The sequence below is a fragment of the Pristis pectinata genome, chromosome 11, assembly GCF_009764475.1.
Source record: "Pristis pectinata isolate sPriPec2 chromosome 11, sPriPec2.1.pri, whole genome shotgun sequence".
In the NCBI taxonomy this organism is placed as follows: Eukaryota; Metazoa; Chordata; class Chondrichthyes; order Rhinopristiformes; family Pristidae; genus Pristis; species Pristis pectinata.
In genome coordinates this window covers 32,907,239-32,926,149 of record NC_067415.1, presented here as the reverse complement: position 1 = coordinate 32,926,149, position 18,911 = coordinate 32,907,239, and the positions used below count along the sequence as shown (strand labels likewise).

Sequence of the window (18,911 nt, the reverse complement as noted above, 5' to 3'; positions counted from 1 at the left end):
GTAATGTCAGTTAATGTACCTTTTAACTGTTCCATTGGGCTGGATTTTGTGGGGAAATGCAACTTCATTTCCTGTGCAAGTTCTCATGAAAACGGAAGACCTGAACTTCCTGACGGTTCCATGTGTGGAGTCCAGTGGTAGACTGCACTTAATGTTAGTGAATCCACTCAAACTGCCCAGTTTTTGTGAGATTGTCTGTATATTTTGTTTTTAAATTGTTTTAGTTATTTGGATAATTTGAATTTTTAGTTTCTTAAAATAGTTTTAGAATGGAGTGTTGGCCATCATTAGTCAGGGTATTGAGTTCAAGAGCCATGAGATGATGTTGCAGCTCTATAGAACTCAGGACTTGGAGTATTGTGTTCAGTTCTGGTCGCCTCATTATAGGAAGGATGTGGAAGCTTTAGAGAGGGTGCAGAGGAGATTTACCAGGATGTTGCCTGGATTGGAGAGCATGTCTTATGAGGAGAGGTTGAGTGAGCTAGGGCTTTTCTCTTTGGAGAGAAGGAGGATGAGAGGTGACTTGATAGAGGTGTACAAGATGATAAGAGGCATAGATTGAGTGGACAGTCAGAGACTTTTTCGCAGGGCAACATTGGCTAACATGAGAGGACATAATTTTAAGGTGATTGGAGGAAGGTATAAGGGGGATGTCAGGGGTAAGTTTTTTTTTACACAGAGAGTGGTGGGTGCTTGGAATGCACTGCCCGAAGAGGTAGTGGGGGCAGATATATTAGGGACATTTAAAAGACTCTTAGATAGAGAAATGGGGGGGGGGGGGTGGCGACGTCGGGGTGGGGAGTGTTAGATAGATCTTGAAGCAGGATAAAATGTCAGCACAACATTGTGGGCTGAAGGGCCTTTACTGTGCTGTAGTGTTCTATGTTCTAATGTTTCTGAGCATCCAGGTGGGGTGGTGGGAATGGTTTTGCTGGTCATCCATGTTTCAATAGTTCAGTGCCACATTCTGTCACCCCATCCCCCATCTATAACACAGAATTTACTGCTGGGAGGCTCTGCCTTGGCGGAGGGCTTTATTGCTAAGTGGAGCTGGTTGTGAACATGGGTGAGTGACCACAAACCCCAGCCATAGTTTTCACAGTGTATGAATAGGGAAGAAAAGCTCCATTTTCTTCACTGCAGGATGTGTTTTAATTCTTTCAGCTTATGCTAGACACCTGGAATGAGTCGATCTTTTCAAACATTAAGAATCGTCTTCAAGACAGTGCAATGAAGCTAGTTCATGCTGAAAGACTAGGAGAAGCCTTTGACTCGCAGCTGGTCATTGGGGTCAGAGAAAGTTATGGTAAGATTATGTAGCTTTCCTGATTAAACAATAAAACAAAAAAAAACTGGTAAGTTAATTGATAATCAGAATTTTTGGAAGGGATTAAGTGTTAATTGGGTTATAAATTGTCTGATATTTTTGCATTTTTAGAGAAATTTGTCATTTGTATTTAAATATATTTTCCCTAATTGCAGGGTTGAGTATAATGAGATAGCGTGCACCTAAACACAAAAAAAATGCTGAAGAAACTAGTTATAACGGGTTATAACTACCAGACATTAGTTATAACTGGTTTGAAGTCTGAGGTTCTTATAGGTTGAAGAATTTTTGACAGCAGTCACAACTTCTGAGGCCCAGGTTCCTTTGCAAGTTGCAAATTTGTGCATGATAAAGAGAAAAGAAAAATCAGGCAATATTCTGCATTTTTAATTTGTTTATACTTCAATTGTAGTAAGTGTTATTAAATTGGCTGATAATGTTTCAAAAGCAATTTTTTTTGCAATATTTTTCCTCACTAGGTTTTGTTTTTCTTTATTTGCAGTTAACTTGTGTTCAAATCCAGAAGACAAGCTTCAAATTTATCGTGATAATTTTGAAAAGGCATATTTAGATTCAACAGAGAGATTCTACAGGACACAGGCCCCATCTTATTTACAACAGAATGGTGTCCAAAATTACATGAAATATGTAAGTTAGATACAGTAAAATATGAAGTACCAATATGTCTTAATACAGTAATGGCATAATTTGAGAGAATGATAATTTAAAAACAATTCAGTTAATGCAGTTTGGTTAATATAATGCAATTGATCTGAACTGCAGATCCAGAACTAGCAATGCATTTGGCTTGCCTGAAAATCCTTGTAAAAGAGGGAACAATCGTACAAGTTTTCCCACTCATGAGCATTGTTCAGTAATGCATGCTGTAAATAGGTGCATTTGGCTATTAATCTTCTAATAGTGCAGAGGGAGAACAGAATTGCTCTGTGTTAAATACAAGTAAAATCCCTTTTACAGGCAGATGCTAAATTAAAAGAGGAGGAAAAGAGGGCACTTCGATATTTAGAAACCAGACGAGAATGCAACTCTGTTCAGGCTGTAAGTTTTTCTCATGCAAGTTTTAAAATTTACATCTTTTTCTGGTGGGTATGCATGGGGGTGGAGGGGAGGATCTCTTCTCTTATTCTGCTTATTCCTCTTGCCCTGTGTTTTCTTGGGATCAGTGTGCTCCCAGGTTTCTGCCAGTGATTTTGCTTCAAATCACGTTTTTTAATTCCTCGATGATCACTGAAGATGATTATTTAAGGAAATACAAAGCATAATCTAGTTATTTATCCAAAGAATGAAATAAGTTGCCTGGGTCACACTCATTTGTCTTGTATTATGATGGTCATGTGACATGTGTTTTCCCCAAGCTGGAGAACTAGCTTTGTACGTCCTTACCATGCAGTGAGCATGCCAGCCTTGATGGTAGGAAGTTAAGAGTAAGGAAATATTTCTGCACTTTTTTGGTGAAACTACACTTGCTGTACTGTGTACAGCTTTTGTCTCCTTAACAAAGAAAGGATACGCTTTCCTTGGAGTAGTTGTAATGAAGATTAATCTGATTTCTGGGAGAAGAGGGCTATCCTGTGGATAGAGTTTGAGTAGCATATGCTTGTATTCTCTGGACTTTAAAGACTGAGAGATCTCATTATAGCCTGTATAATTCAAGTACTTTACAAGTTAAATGCTAAGAGATTGCTTTTCTTTGGCTCTAGAGTCTAGAATTGGGGATAAATTTAGATCTAATATGAGATGATTCTTTGTTTGGAGAATCAAGAATTTTTAGAATTCTCTGCCCCATGGGGCTTTGGCTTGTGGATGAGTGTATTCTAGGCAGACAAACTTCTAGGCAGTAAGGGGAATGCATGATGCAAGGATAATGCATGAAAGTGGAGTTGTATTTCACCAATGATCTTAAGGGGGAAAAAAAGCTTAAGAAATTGAATGTGTGCTCTTTCTATCGCTTTGTGTTGTGATTGCGAAGTACACAGATTGGGAATATGTCATATGGTATAACTGTTGTCAATTGATGTATTAACATGATGTGTTATTGCACAGGGATTTAGAGACTTTGTTGATCAGAATATGTGGGATTAGTAAGAATTAGACCATTCAGCCCTTTCAGATAGTAAAGGCTGATGGGCTGAATGATGGTTTAACCTAGGTTGCCTGTTGCAATAGGTGGATGGTAAAACAAATTTGGACACCTCAAAAATCAACTTGACATTCCAAATTCCAGTTCAATTTGTATTCAGTTTGGGTGACTTTTTTTTAAAAAGGTCTTAGTAACTTGTACTAAAAAGGAATTGCACTGACTTTCACCACTAATGCCACTGCTTGTCTTTGGAGAGTAATTCTGGCAGAGTTGAGACAGATTCTAAACATATGAATTAGGAGCAGGAGGAGGCCGCTCATCTCCTCAAACCTACTCTCATCAGTCAATAAGATCATGGTTGATCTGTTATAACCTCAACTATCCCCATTAACCTCTTGCCCCCTATCTACCTCTACCTTAAAAAACATTCAATGACTTGCAACCCTCAGAGTAAAAGAAAGTTCACCTTGCCTGTTTAAAATGGGTGTCCACTAGTTTTAGATTCTCCCATGAGGAAACATCTTTTCCTATCGACCCTGTCAAGACTCCTCAGGATATTGTACTTCAATCAAGTCACCTTTCATTATCCTAATCTTGAGCAAGTCTAGCCTGTCAAACCTTTCCTCCCTAGACAGCCCACCCATTCTTGATACCTGTCTATTAAGTCTTCTCTGAACTGCTTTCAAAACATTTGCGTCCATCCTTAAATGATGAGACCAATACTATACACAATATTCCAGATATGGTTCCCCAATGATCTATCTAAACATAACCTCCCTACTTTGGATTTAATTTCCCTAGCAGTAAATGAAAATGTTCTTAGCTTTCCTAATTATTTGCTGTACCTACATGTCTTTCAAAAATCATGAGGAATCATCCAGATCATTCTACGTCCCCTCACCGTTTAAATGTTTTCTTTCCTGCCAAAATGGATGATCTTGCATTTTCCCACATTGTACTCCATTTGTCAGATCTTTGCCCACTCACTTATCTATGTTCCTTTTGTAACCTCCTTGTATCCTTTTTCCTACCTATCGTTATGTCATCAGCAAATTTAGCAACCACGTCTTTGGTACCTTCGTGCAAGGCACTTGCGTGAATTGAGAAAAGTTGAGACCCCAGCACTGATTTTTATGCACACCTTATGTTACATCTTTCCAACCAGAAGAAGACCCATTTGTGCCTACTCTCCAGTTTCTGTTTGCCAGCCAATTTTCTGTCAATACCGAGATGTTACTGGAAATAAAGCCCTACTCACATAAGAACACCATGTAATCTGCACCTGTGCCTAGAATATGCACGTGAAATCTAAATTTAATTGTGAGAGAAATACCCATTAAATCATGTTCAAATGATGCCTCTGAGATACAAACCATTTGGCCCAAATGAAATTATGGTTGTGTGTATCACAACTTTATTTCTGTTTGTTAATTTGTAAAATCAAGTGTTTGTTTGCATTAAAAGAACATTCACTATCATGGAATTTTAGTTAAGGTGATTGATTTGGGTAATTTTATTTGAATACTGAATTAATAGTTTGAGTGTTTGTTATAGGAGAATTAATTCAGGGTATCATTTGACAAGGGAATCCTATGCTTTAAATTTGTTGGAATGCATGTTGGTGGGATTTTTATTTGATTTGCATATTTTTTTATTTAAGCAAGTTATTTTTGGTCTTTTAAAGTCTCTTTCACGTTTGCATGAATTTGTAATGGTTTTTTTTTATGGTGGGCAACTCAAAATGATTCTTTAAGATTTTCATGGATATGTAGATGTCACTGCTTAATTTAGCCCTGATTCTTATGAGGAAGGCGCACTTTTTGGAAAGGACTCTGTTTGAATGCAAGCATTTCATTTCAGCTCATGGAGTGCTGTGTGAATGCTCTGGTGACTTCATTTAAAGAGACAATTCTAGCTGAATGCCCAGGCATGATCAAACGTAATGAAACAGACAGTAAGTACAATCGTAACTTTTATGGAGTTGATCATTTGTATTAATAAAACAATTAATTTCAAATTATAATTTGTCTGTTTGGTGATTTCTAATGACTTGCAGATAACACTCGGATCCTTTCAATTACAATTGAACACTATGCACAATCCTTCTGAGTTGCTATGTAATTTTTACATGTACAATTACAACTCAATTTGTGCTTTATTGTCAAATCCTCTTCCTGTTGTCATATCTCAGGATAGTCTGGGCTGCAGCATACTTTGTAGATTTTCTGACGGAAAGTGCAGTTTGGTTTTGGGATCTTACCCATTTTGTATTGGTTTACTTTCTGTGTTGGTTTACTTTCTGTGCTTCACCTTGCTTCCCATAGTGGCTATTCACCTTTTTGGGTCAGGACATTGCTGAGTATTTACTATTCTTTCATTTCTGAATCTGAGTTCTCTAAAGAACTTGCTTTGTAACATGTCAAAATAGATTATGGTCTTTTGCATTGGGGATAAGTATCATGATACATTCGGGAAATCCAAACTTTCAAACTAGAACCTATTGATTAAATTATGAAATGTTTCATTTAGACTGCTAAACAAATGACAACATTTGTCCTACCCATCTTGACCCAACCAAAATTGTGTAACTGTATCTTGCATATGTGTCGGTATCCATTTGCCATACCTAAAGAAAAAGTACCTTGGCTCACTGAAAATATAATTTCTTCTAATTCTGATTACTCATCCATGCAAAGTGTTGCATGATGTCCTTTAGTGTCATTTCTAAAGGCTTAGGGTACACCCACACTCAAAGTATCGAGATTGGTAATGGCTACTTTCTGGTTCTTGTTCTAAATAAGCTCAGTTGAAATTATTTATGATTCATTGACCTAATTACACAACTATTGTGCAGAAGTAAATTTAATCTGCATTATATTGTGTCTATTCTTGAATTACATATCATCATGGTAGTGAATTGTCAACTAGGTCAGGTCATGGAATCTTTCATAACGTATTTTCTTTTCAACAACAGCATTCTAGCAACAAGCTTTATGATGTTGTGGCAGTCCCTAAGATTCTTGGTTCTCTGCATAAATGAAATATTGAAATATCTGAAGACAATATTCTCTGCTTTGCTGAATGCTTTTATTCATGGTCATAGAATTTCTATTCATTTTTGATTTTAGAATTAATAATTTAAACAAATTTGCCTTTATCAGTTACAAAGAACTGAACTCTTTTTAACTTGCAAATATTTTACTTTGGTGTCTGCTGTTTTGCATTAAATGTAACATATTAGTTCATCTCTTTAGAACTACACTTGATGTTTACATTGATGGATAAAGTTCCAAATGGGATTGAACCAATGTTAAAAGATTTGGAAGAACACATTATTAGTGCTGGATTAGCAGATATGGTAGCTGCTGCAGAAACAATAACTACTGTAAGTATATAAAAGCAATATGATATTATTTTACTGAACTGAAGTTACATCAAGAAATTATCTCTGTTAATGTTTTTATTGAGGAACTTTTATACCATTGCACTTGATGGGAATGGAGCACAGTGACACATTTTCAAGAATGACTGCTATTTAAAATATATTTTTGATGTAACAAAAACATTCCAGATGATTCCCATGTGTGTCATTAAACTGAAATTGAGACTGCCATCTGAGATATAAAGCAGAAGACCAAGATCTAGTTCACAAATCAAGGTTTTTGGGTGAATCTTAAAGAAGGAAAGAGAGGTGGAGAAGTTTACAAAGGGATTTACAAAGCTTTGGATCTTGGTAACTGAAGACAAAGTCATCAATAGTGGAGCAATTTTTAAAAGAAACACTGTGGTCTGAATTAGAGGAGTAAACCAAAAAGTGTTGGGAGTATGCAGCAAATCAGGCAGCATCAGTGGAAAGAAACACAGTTAATATTTGAGTGTTTCTAGCATTTTCTGTTTATATTTCAAATTTCCAGCATTTCAGATTTTCAGAATTACAGCGGGATGGATATCTTGGAGATACAACAAAAAAAACCTGGAAGTTACCAGGGAAAGGGAGTGAGTGAGTCTAAAGAAAGGTTTGAAATTGAGACGTTGCTTAACTGGAAAGAAGGTTAGCAAGCATAGGTGAAGGCAGGGATTTGCATGTTAGGATGGGCAGCAGAGATGTAGATGGCCTCAAGTTTATGGAACCTGGTTTAGTGCTTTGAATATTATTCAACAAATATTAAGCAAAGCTGTTCTTCTAGAGTACTTTTTCCCTTTTTCAAACATTATAGTTATGAAAAGCATTTTGTCCTTTCAAAATTTGTCATAAACTGAAACAAAAGATTTGCAGCTGCAGAAATTTGTGAGATGTATTGAGAAGCTTCTTCAACTAGTCATCTTAAAGATATTAGTTTTGATATCCAGTCCAGAGAGCTGGCAAGATAATATCTTTTTTTTAATATTGTGACCTTAAAGGTGAGGTAATGTTTTGTATAGGGAAGCTTAAGAAGGGCGGAAAATGCTGAATAATCCCCAATGCACAATAACAAAATTTAAGTACTGACAGACTGAAACTTCATATTGTGTGGGGAAAAGAAAAGAATTTGACATTTGTAATTTTCCATATCCATATAAAATCTGATGCTTGGCAGACTAGGTAACAATTTTCAATTATTATTTTTATTGGAAATGGAGTTAGCAATGAATTTGTTTTATTTGTAAAACTTCCTTGTTTACCTTCTTGGCTGCATGCTATGTTCTGCTTGAACAGATATTTTTGGACCTTTTATGCTGTCGTCTTGCTAAAAGAGTAGCGATTTATTGCTATATGACACTTACAGTGTCAAAATGGAAGTTTGTTTCTGATGATCTTGGTAATATTGGCAACTTGGCAGCTGTCAAGAGGCTAGTACCCAAGTTCAGATATAATTTTTGTAGCCCTGGTATGGTATGCTGAAAATACAGCATGTGTTATATTGCATACCTTATAATATTAAGAAAATTAATTTATTTCTGTTACAGGATTCTGAAAAATATGTAGAGCAGTTGCTTACATTGTTTAATCGATTTAGTAAGTTGGTAAAAGAGGCATTTCAGGATGATCCTCGCTTTCTTACAGCTAGAGATAAAGTAAGTGACTTTTTTTTGCTCTAATGTTAAAAGCTAAGATAGGTTTTAAAGCTTTATAATTTGAAAACTGAGTTTTATAACATTTTTATATGGTAATTTTTAATTCTGAAATTTACTACAAGGTAAATGATACCCTTGTTACCAAATGTAAATCTCTCCTGTTTACATAGTCCATTGTTTTAATCTAATTAAATTGATTGAATCAAACATTGAAGTTGGTATCTGCATTCTTAAAATTGTGTTTTCATTCATCAGGGTACAATTTATTGATTTGCTTTATAAAAAACACTTTCACCATGACTGGAACGCATTCTTGTGCATTTAGTTACCAAATTATTTGTTTCTGATTGTAAAATTTAACTTCTGAACAGGCATATAAAGCAGTTGTGAATGATGCCACCATATTTAAACTTGAACTGCCATTGAAACAAAAAGGGTAAGAACTTTTTTTTTAAAAGAGTACTACTACCAATGAAAATTACAAATAATGAAGATGGCTGGACTTGCCTTTGTGTAATGGAAAGTGCAGAGTTGAATCTACAAGTAAATAAAGATTTTGATGTGAAATTAAGCAGCAGATGAGTCACAGGAGGCATAGAGATGGTCTGGATTGTCCAGAAGTGATAGTTTATTCCCAGGTCGTGTAGTATACCAAGATCGTGAGCAATCCAGTTCACCATCCGAAATTGATCAGTGTGATCAAAGTGAGTCATAGCTATGGAATGAGATTTAATCTGGGGACCAAAAATGGGTCTTTTAGGTCATTGAGAAAATTGCATTTATCAGTAACAAATCAGAAACAGTGATAAAGCAGAACCAGGTCGTGGTGAGATAATTCTGAGTTTTGTCATAATGGTAGAATTTGAGGTTTTATACTTGGCTGATGTTGCAGAGGAGCACTATGCAAGTGAGGCAGGAGGGGTCTGAAGGATAAATTATGGGTGCTTCAAGAGGTAATGATGAGTGAGTGGGAAGGAAATTCCTTGCCTGTTAGCAGTTGTAAGGGGCAATCCTGCACTAATCCAGTGACAGGCCAATTTTACTCCCCTAACTGGTCTTCAGATTCTGACTTGAGAACTTGATGAATGTGGATTTGTGCTATACTGAATACACCTTGATTATTGGGATCCACAGTGCTAGCTCATGTTGTTAATGGCTGGTTTTGCTTGCCCTTTCAAAACCATCTTAAAACAAAATGCACAATTCAGCCATTCACCTTTACAATTATTAAACCACCTCTACCTGCCATTCTTTCTAAGGACTTTGCACATTTTATTACAACTGTGCTTTTTGTCTCTGTTAAACATAGAAAAGTATAGCACAAGAACAGACCCTTAAGCCCACCATGTCCTTGCTGACCATGGTGCCAATCAAAATTAATCGCAGCTGCTTGCATATGATTCATATCTGTCTATTCCCTGCCTGTTCATGCATCTGCCTAAATGCCTCTTAAATGTTTTATCATATCCACTTCTACCACCTCCACTGGTAGCATGTTCCAGGCACCTACCACTTGCTGTGTAAAGACATTTGTGGATGAGGATAAGACTGATACTTGGGTGAAATTGAGGGAAGGTTAATTACAGCAGTATTAGGCAGGAACTGGGGAAAGTAGATTGGCAGAGACGGGGGGGGGGGGGGTAAATCCACATCTGACGTGGGGTTAATTTAAAGGCCAGGTGGGCTGAAGGGCCTGTTCTTCTGCTGTATTATTTTGTGTTTTAGCTCTCCTAATTTCTTTAAATTTTTTTTCCTGCTTCCTTCGTATTCCTCAAGGGCCTTTTCTGATTTGTTTCCTAAATCTTACTTGTGCTTTTTTTTCCTTTTTGCCCAAACTTACAATATCTCTTGTCATCAAAGGTCCCCAAACATTGCCATCCTTATCTTTAGAACCATAGAACAGTACAGCACAATACAAGCCCTTCGGCCCACCATGTTGTGCCAACCCTCAAACCACACCTAAGACTATCTAACCCCCTTCATCTCACATATCCCTCTATTTTAAATTCCTCCATATGCTTATCTAACAATCTCTTGAACTTGACCAACATATCAGCCTCCACCACCACCCCAGGCAGTGCATTCCATGCACCAACCACTCTCTGGGTGAAAAACCTCCCTCTGACATCTCTCTTGAACTTCCCACCCATACCTTAAAGCCATGCCTCTTGTATTGAGCATTGGTGCCCTGGGAAAGAGGTGCTGGCTGTCCACTCTATCTATTCCTCTTAATAGTTTGTATACCTCTATCATGTCTCCCCTCATCCTCCTCCTCTCCAATGAGTAAAGCCCTAGCTCCTTTAGTCTCTCCTCATAATCCATACTCTCTAATCCAGGCAGCATCCTGGTAAATCTCCTCTGCACCCTCTCCAACACCTCCACATCCTTCCTATAATGAGACGACCAGAGTTTTGTAAAGCTGTATCATGCTGGTCCTGAACTTTAATCAACTCTCAATAAGACTTAAAAATATGGACTCAAAATAAGCCATCAGCCTTTCAGGGCTGAGATGAAAAGAAATTTTTCCATCTGGAGGCTGGTAATCTTTGGAATTCTGTCCCTGAGGGAACAACAGAGGCTTAACTGCTTAGTAGATTCAAGAAGGTATCAATAGGTTTTTAGATATCAAGGGAAGCAGGGGATATGGGATTAGTGTAGGAAAGTAGCAATAAGATAAAATGCCAGCCATGATCTTATTTAGTGTCAGATAAGGCACTCGGGCCAAATGGCATACTTCTGCTTTTATTACTTCTGTTTCTCATTAACTTTTGCAGTATCATGTGGTCACTCTTCCTTCAGCCTTCGAATTTTAGTAATATCCTCCTTGATGGCATCCTATCTTTTGTTCACTATACATAAATTTTCAGTCTATTTTTTCGTTAAGGTTTAAATCACTTCTTACTCTACTGGCATAGTTTGGAATTTTTCCTTGTTTGTTTTTGCAGTTTTTTAAGGCACTTTTCAAGTTCTGATTCCTTCAATTTATATTTAAGACGTATTGAAGTTTTAAACATTAAACTACTGATTATTGTTATTTGTGGACATTTTGGGTAGATCTTCCACTGGTCACTTGCACCCTGGATCATTCTGTGTGCTGGACAACATTGGGAGAAACCATTTTATACAAGGAGTTTGACATCAAGCCCAGTGGAAGTGGCTGGCTGTGCTAATAGAATGGCTGTAACGTCCAGTGCAACTCTGCCCCAGACACTAGCTCTCACTGTTATGAATGTTTATTAATGCCTTTTGACATTAAACTTTTGAAATCATCTAGGACTAGTTTACAGAAATATTTGAAAACAAAATGAAAATATTTTTTCAAGAGTGAGTACGCCTTTAAAATCAATTAAAAACACTTAATTGAATCAAATAAAATGCTCAACTTATCTATCACTCAGCAGCTGTATTTTCCCCTTTTATTTCAATGGTCCTGTTGTACTTGTACCAAATTAACCTTGTAGGTTCAGCAGACAGATTTTCTGATCTGAGCTGGAAGATCTACCAGTGCAGCCTGGGTGTCCTATGGCTGACACTTTGCTGAGTGAAAGGATATTCCTGCAGCCTCTGCTCAGGAATAGCTCAGTTATGGGCATCTTTGTTGACAAATCTTTGTGGATCTCAGTAGATTAGACCCACTGAAGAAGAATCTAATACACAATGAAAGCTGATCAATATCAAAAAGTGTGAATAAGAATTGTTCGTTGATATTTTTTCCTTTAACATGATGGCATTTAGCAAAGTACTAAATTGCAGGATAGTGATACAGCATAACATATTGATGTTTGAAACATGTTTTAGTATGGAACATTGACTAGTGGCCTATTCCCAGGTACATATCTACTATTTTTAAGCAAACAACTTTGATCATGATTTCTCTAATCAAGAAATTATGTGGAAAACTTTATCACTGAGGAGAATGATAATCAGGACATGGTTGGCTCAATATAAAGAAATAGAAGCTTGGCCAAAATAATCACAGGACCTCATCTGACGTGAATGGAAAATTAAATCTTTTATGTGTCTTGTGAAATAGAAAAGCTATTCTAAAACTGCATCTTAAAAATGTTGTACTTTCCTTGAATCTAGCGTTGGGTTGAAAACTCAGCCTGAATCGAAGTGCCCAGAACTACTAGCAAATTACTGTGATATGTTACTAAGAAAAACACCCCTTAGTAAGAAGCTTACTTCAGAAGAAATTGAAGCAAAACTAAAAGAAGTGGTATGTATATGTCTGACACAATACAAATTTGCCCCTCTGTTGTAAATACAGATTATATCCAATGATTTAAATAATGTGCACCCTTGCACTCTGTGCTGCCCCCGAACACAAACTGACCAATTCTTCCAATATAATTTCTCTTAAAACTGCCAAATATCCAGGAGACAATTCAAAGCTTTTTTTAAGAATGATGCACACACAAGCTTAAGTTCTGTTTGTCTCATGTTCCATAGCAGGACAAACCGAAATACTAAATTCATTTTTGTTTTGGCATTCCTTTTATTTATTTGAAACTGTTAATAGGGATAAGAAATGTGTTACCCAGGTTTGGACAACTTGATACGTTCACAGCTGGTACTGTACATTTCTGGTTAATTTTTTAATGAGCGAAAAGCCAATACAGGCAACTTCTGCATTACGGAGGGGTAGCATTCCTAGAAAACCATCCATGTTGAAATTTTCCATAAGACGAAACCGTATTTCCCTTTTAAACCCTTGTTATAAATGGAGATGTGTTCCTATGAGATGTTTATTCTTTCAACAGAAAAGATAATACTGCAGCTGTTGGTTCATGGTGGCGGGTGCTGAAGAAAAAGCAAATCTCTTAAGTGGCCAGCAGCTGTATTTCGGACGCAAGTGACTGCAGATACTGTAGCAAGTCCCACAGCTTTAACTATTGCAGAATTTTTCTGCAGCGTCAAATCTTTCTAAAATATCATGTTTTACATCCAGTGAATTTTCTTTGTTTACAACTTGCACTTAAACTTGTTGGCCCTGTTTCATACATCTTGGGGGTAAATTGTATGGAAAACACTGGGGCGTATAAAGAAAACTGCCTGTCAGCAGAATGAACCTGCTGTGCTTAAAAAAAACATTATCTGCACATGTCAAGAAATGTGAGTTGAAAAACCTATAAATGGACAAAATTTGTTACTTTCACATTTTGTGTTATTTATTTTTTAGATTAATTTTTTTTCCCCATATAAATTCTGTAAGGGTGAATTTTATTCCGGATCTCAGATTTTTGGGTAGTGATTTGTGAATTCCATTAGGGTGAATTTCTGTAACCTGAACGGCCGTAATGTGAGGGTTGCTTGTAACATTCATTCTGTAGCCACTGTTACGTACCAGCAACAAAAGAACACATTGAGTCATGTATGTGTTAGAAACTATATTATTAATAACTACTTATAAGAAAAATAAAAGTAAAAATGCTAGATATTAAACATTAACCCCCAAAAACTAAACCCGAAGTGTGTGTGTGGCAAATTCCCAAACTCCAAGTCCCGGAATAGTTCTCAAAGTTCAGTTCAGCAAGCCATAAGGTGAAACGTGAGCAAAGGCTTTTGCAGAACCACCGTTGACTGAAGAGAAAATGTAGAGAGAGAATGGAGAGAAATTACAAAATCCAAATGTTCCACAATGGAACCCATACGACACCTCAGTCACTGATAATTCGGAACAAAGCAGTGGAGATTATCTGCCACTCCGAAAAGCATTTGAATTGTGGCCGTCCACACAAATACCTGTTTCTTTCTACAGGTTAACGACAAAGTAGACTCCACTGGATTATTCCAAAAATCCATACGTTGATTGTAGTGACAGACACAGTTATTGTTTTTCATCCATCAATACAGAGACCAGTAGGCAGTGTCTCTCTTTCTCTTCTCTCTCCTTCTGACTCTGACTGAACCAAAACGTCAGCATGTCGTTATCTCCTGTTGTTGTCGTAATAACGCCGCGTGCGCGCACACAACTGTACTATGTCTTAAAGGGACATTCACCAAATAGTAACCTAATCAGTAACACCACATGTAATTGTAAGAAGCACGCTTGTGTTGTATCATCACTTAATTTTACTTCTGAAATGCATTGCAATTGACTGTTAGTCTATTGACTGCAATTGACTAGATAGAAGGAGGTCATTTAATTTATTCTGTGTATGCTGACACTTTGAAAGAGCTATTTAATTATTCCTATTGCCTGTCTCTTCCCACATCGCCTGCAATTTTTCTCTTTAAAATATTGATCCAAAGCCCATTGAATTTTCTTGTTTCTCATTAAATATGGAGTGGTATAGCAGGAGGGCATGCAATTCTATGTCTCCATGTTTGTTCTTTGAGGTTCAGAGGGAGTGAGTATGTTCTTTGACAGGAGTCTAGTATTTGCAGTCCTTTAAAGATGAGCAGAGAATCTGGAGCACACATGCCTTTGGACCTACAAGGATATATTTTTTATCCATTAGTTTGTTACTGTTGGAGGCTTTGATTTTCTCAAACTACCCAGGACTCCGTTAACTTAAGACAGTTGTGCATATTACTTTGTAGGTGTATTTAGTTTTGAAAGGAAACGTTCACATCTAGCAGTCTAAGTATTTGTTCCATTTAAATTCTGTGTTCAGTTAATTTTTGCTTGCAAGAGTCTTTCAATGAGTATATTTTTCAGTTGCTGACAAATTGAAAATAACTAACACTAAGAGAAGAACCAAGGAAAAATTTATCAACCTAAAACATTAAGAACATTAGGTCATTCATGCCTGCCCTGCTATTCAAATAGACTATGCCTAATCTTTTCTCTCTCAGCCACTATCCTGTACTTTCACCATATCCCTTGATTCCCTTAAAATAGTGTTAGTCTCTGTATTCTCTACCCCTAAATGGATCTGGATGAAAATGTAGGTTGTCTGATTAGTAAGCTTGTAGACAGAGCGAAAATTAGTTGAGTCATGGATAGTGAGGAAGGTTGTCAAAGGATGCAGCAGGATATAAATCAATTGAAAATTTGGGTGGGAAAATGGCAGATCTAGTTTAATCCAGACAAATGTGAGGTATTGCCTTTTGGGCGATCAAATGCAAGAGGGAAATGCACAGTAAGTGGCAGGACCCTTGGGAGCAGTGATGTATTGAGGGATCTTAGGGTACAAGTTCATAGTTCCCTAAAAGTGGTAACACAAGTGGAAAGGGTAGTAAAGAAGACATATGCTTGCTTTCGTAGGTCAGGGCATTGAGTATAAAAGTCGGGAGGTCATGTTGCACCTGTATAAAACTTTACTTAGGCCACAATTTTTTGCATTCTGGTCACCCCTCTGTAGGAAAGATGTAAAGGCTTTGGAGAGGGTGCAGAAGAGATTCACAAGGATTGGAGAGTATTGGCTATAAGGAGAAGTTGGATAAACTTGGATTGTTTTCTTTTGGAGCATTGAAGACTGAGGGGCACCCTGATAGAAATATATGTAAATGGGGTAGTTAGTCTTTTGCCCAGGGCAGAAATGTCAAATACTAGAGGGCATAGCTTGAAGGTGAGAGGGGGAAAGTTTAAAGGAGATTTGCAAGGCAAGTTTTTTTTTAAACAGAGTGATAGGTGCCTAGAACGTACTGCCAGGGAGGTGGTAGAAGAAGCTACAATAGCAATGTTTAAGAGGCATTTAGACAGACACATGAACAGGCAGTGAATAGAGGGACAAGTACCATTTGCAGACAAATAGGATTATTTAGATTGGCATCATAGTCAGCACAGACATGGTGGACAGAAGGGCCTATTCCTGTGCTGTACTGTTCCATGTTCTAATAAATTTAAATAACTCCTACTAATTGTATTTGCTTATAGTTGATACTGAGTTTCAAATTTGGAGTAGTTCTGCAAAACAAAATATTGAATTCTTATGATGTCTTATCTTGACAGCTTCTTGTACTGAAATATGTGCAAAACAAGGATGTCTTTATGCGATACCATAAAGCTCACCTAACAAGACGTTTAATCCTGGATATTTCAGCAGACAGTGAAATAGAAGAAAATATGGTGGAATGGCTTAGAGTAAGTAAATGCAAAAATGCCTTTCCCAATGCTTGGCATACGTTTTTCCTTTTGCTCTGCTAAATTTGTTTATGAATGTGGTAAATAAAAGCAAGTTTGGAACTTTACAGCTCTACTAACAGCAGTTCACTTTGTTCATTGATAATAGACACTTGCTGAAAGGTAAAAGGATTTGTCTGCCCTCTCTCCCAAATATTATAATGCTTCACGAGTGTTAAAATGAGAATTTTTAAAAAATTATAGAAAAATGGGTATTTTTTCGTTGTGCACTATTTGAACTTGAATCAAAGGGAGAAGTCTTACTTTTTTTTCCCCCCATGTCATACTGCACATGCCATTAAGGGAATTGCCAACTAATGTGTCCATAGCATTACTGGTTATGCTTAACTTTGGAAGATTAAAGTGAGCCAGGTTTGTTCTTTCCAGGACAATTCTTAGGCAGTATTTATTTACAATTTTTAAAAATATCTTGGTGTCCACTGCTGATCCTAATGACACAATGTACCTAGATTAGGTTAGAATTATAGTTGGTATTCTAACATGGTGAGATGGCTGTAGCTCAAGCTGCACAGCAGAGATTTCAGAATATAATGCAGGCTGGCACTTAGTGCGGACTGTGAGAGTCAGCCTGTTTGTCTTTCCAGTAAAATACAAAACAGGCCCTTTTTAATTTAGATTCCAACTGTTATTTGATGAAAAGCAGGGAGTTTTGGCAATGTCTTGGGGTGACATTTATCCTTTAACCAAGAGTGTGTTGGGAGAGTGAAAGGTGATTTATAAATAGAGATGTTTAAATAAATTAAATTAAAAATCTCAGAATGGGTTAATAAAAGCAAAAGATCATGTGTCAAAATTGTATCTGACATCAGTAGAGCTAACCATAAGCTTGCTGCAGAATCTCTACAGTATACACACGATCCTTAACCTGCTAACGTGGAATTACATAAGTGTATAGGATTATGACTCTGGCATAGTAAGTTGTCATTTTCATCAACCGTGTGGAAAAGATGTCCAGACTTTATCTAAATTTGAGGACACATTACAAATTTACTGGTTAGCTTAGAGTGTGAATTTATGACTTCATTTAATCACATGCATACCCCTCAAGCCTAGGTCACAAAATAATAGAAAAATATAAGGATTAATTGATTTGGATTTAAAGTTTTATTCTCATGTGTATTAATATCTGATGAGACTCGATATCCTCAGTATGCAACATCATTTACAATTTCTGAATGATCTATGAGCCCATAAACACTACCTTGTTATTCCTTTTTTGCAGTTTATTTTTGTAATTTATAGATTTTGTCTTTGCACTGTACTGCTGCCACAAAACAACAAATTTCATGTCATATGTCAGTAATGGTAAATCTTATTCTGATTAATATGAGAGAAAAACATCCAGTAGGAATGCATCTCAACTTATAACATGGGATTCAATGGGAAAATGGGGCTTGTGTTACAGAAAGTCTTGATACGAATTGTTTTCTGGGAATTCAACCCCTTTGTAACGCAGGGATCACTTGTAATGAATTCCAGTGAAATTAAGATTTGGGCATGCAAGGGATGATGGAGTTAGAAATTTTAAATTTCTAGTTGAATCAATTAAATAGAGTATAGTAGAATGTATTACATATGTGTTTAAAAATGTACCACACTGTGTTCAGTCCTTATGCTACTTAATCAAAAATATCCCTTGCTTGTATTTTAAGATTCAAATATTCTGAGGTGCTTCACATCCTATAAATGAAAAGTAAATTCAATGCTGTCATACAAATGAAGGTATCATACCTTCATCAAGAACAGTACCATGAGCAATCACTGTCATGTGTGGTTGTGGTTGAGAGAAGAAGTGTGTCCAAGACATCAAGAACTCCTTTCCACCAGTATAAAAGCAGTAAGGAGTTCTTGGTGAAAAGCCAGAATAGACTGAGGTTGTATTTTAATATTTTGTGCTAAACATGTACACTTTGACAATGCAGTATTTCTTTTGATATTGCATGGAATTGTTGGTCTGCATTCATCCATACACTCAATATATGGAGGAAACCTATATTCTTTTGACCAAGGTGAGGATGCAATCAGCTGAGGAAAGTTGATAATCCTGTACAGGTATTAAGAAGCTTAAGAGTAGCACAACAAATTCCCATTGAAAAAGGGCATGAATTATTCTGAGAAGTTGAAGCTCAGAATTCAATTTGAGGCTCTGATGGTAGTTGGAATGAACTTAAATGGGCTGAATAACTTTTCCTTTGACCATTTTCATGTTTGGTTATTGTATTCGGCTCCACCATCAAGTGTTTTTTTTGAACAGGCATTTTGAATGCTATTGTGCCACAAGATGACAATTTATTGGACTTTGACCAGATTAGGCCTTAAGGTACTTAACATGCATT

General features: G+C 36.7%; 1 protein-coding gene across 2 annotated transcripts in view; it reads left to right on the top strand.

Annotated features, from left to right (window-relative positions):
* LOC127575880 (cullin-5) overlaps window positions 1-18,911 on the top strand; it is a 62,305-nt gene that overhangs the window by 22,481 nt on the left and 20,913 nt on the right. For both annotated transcript variants that reach the window (XM_052026087.1, XM_052026088.1), the window contains 9 exons: window positions 1,165-1,306; window positions 1,830-1,975; window positions 2,306-2,386; window positions 5,289-5,382; window positions 6,683-6,813; window positions 8,376-8,483; window positions 8,855-8,919; window positions 12,570-12,702; window positions 16,384-16,515. In XM_052026087.1, coding sequence (XP_051882047.1) covers window positions 1,165-1,306; window positions 1,830-1,975; window positions 2,306-2,386; window positions 5,289-5,382; window positions 6,683-6,813; window positions 8,376-8,483; window positions 8,855-8,919; window positions 12,570-12,702; window positions 16,384-16,515 — 1,032 coding nt within the window. The remainder of the gene's footprint in view (window positions 1-1,164; window positions 1,307-1,829; window positions 1,976-2,305; window positions 2,387-5,288; window positions 5,383-6,682; window positions 6,814-8,375; window positions 8,484-8,854; window positions 8,920-12,569; window positions 12,703-16,383; window positions 16,516-18,911) is intronic.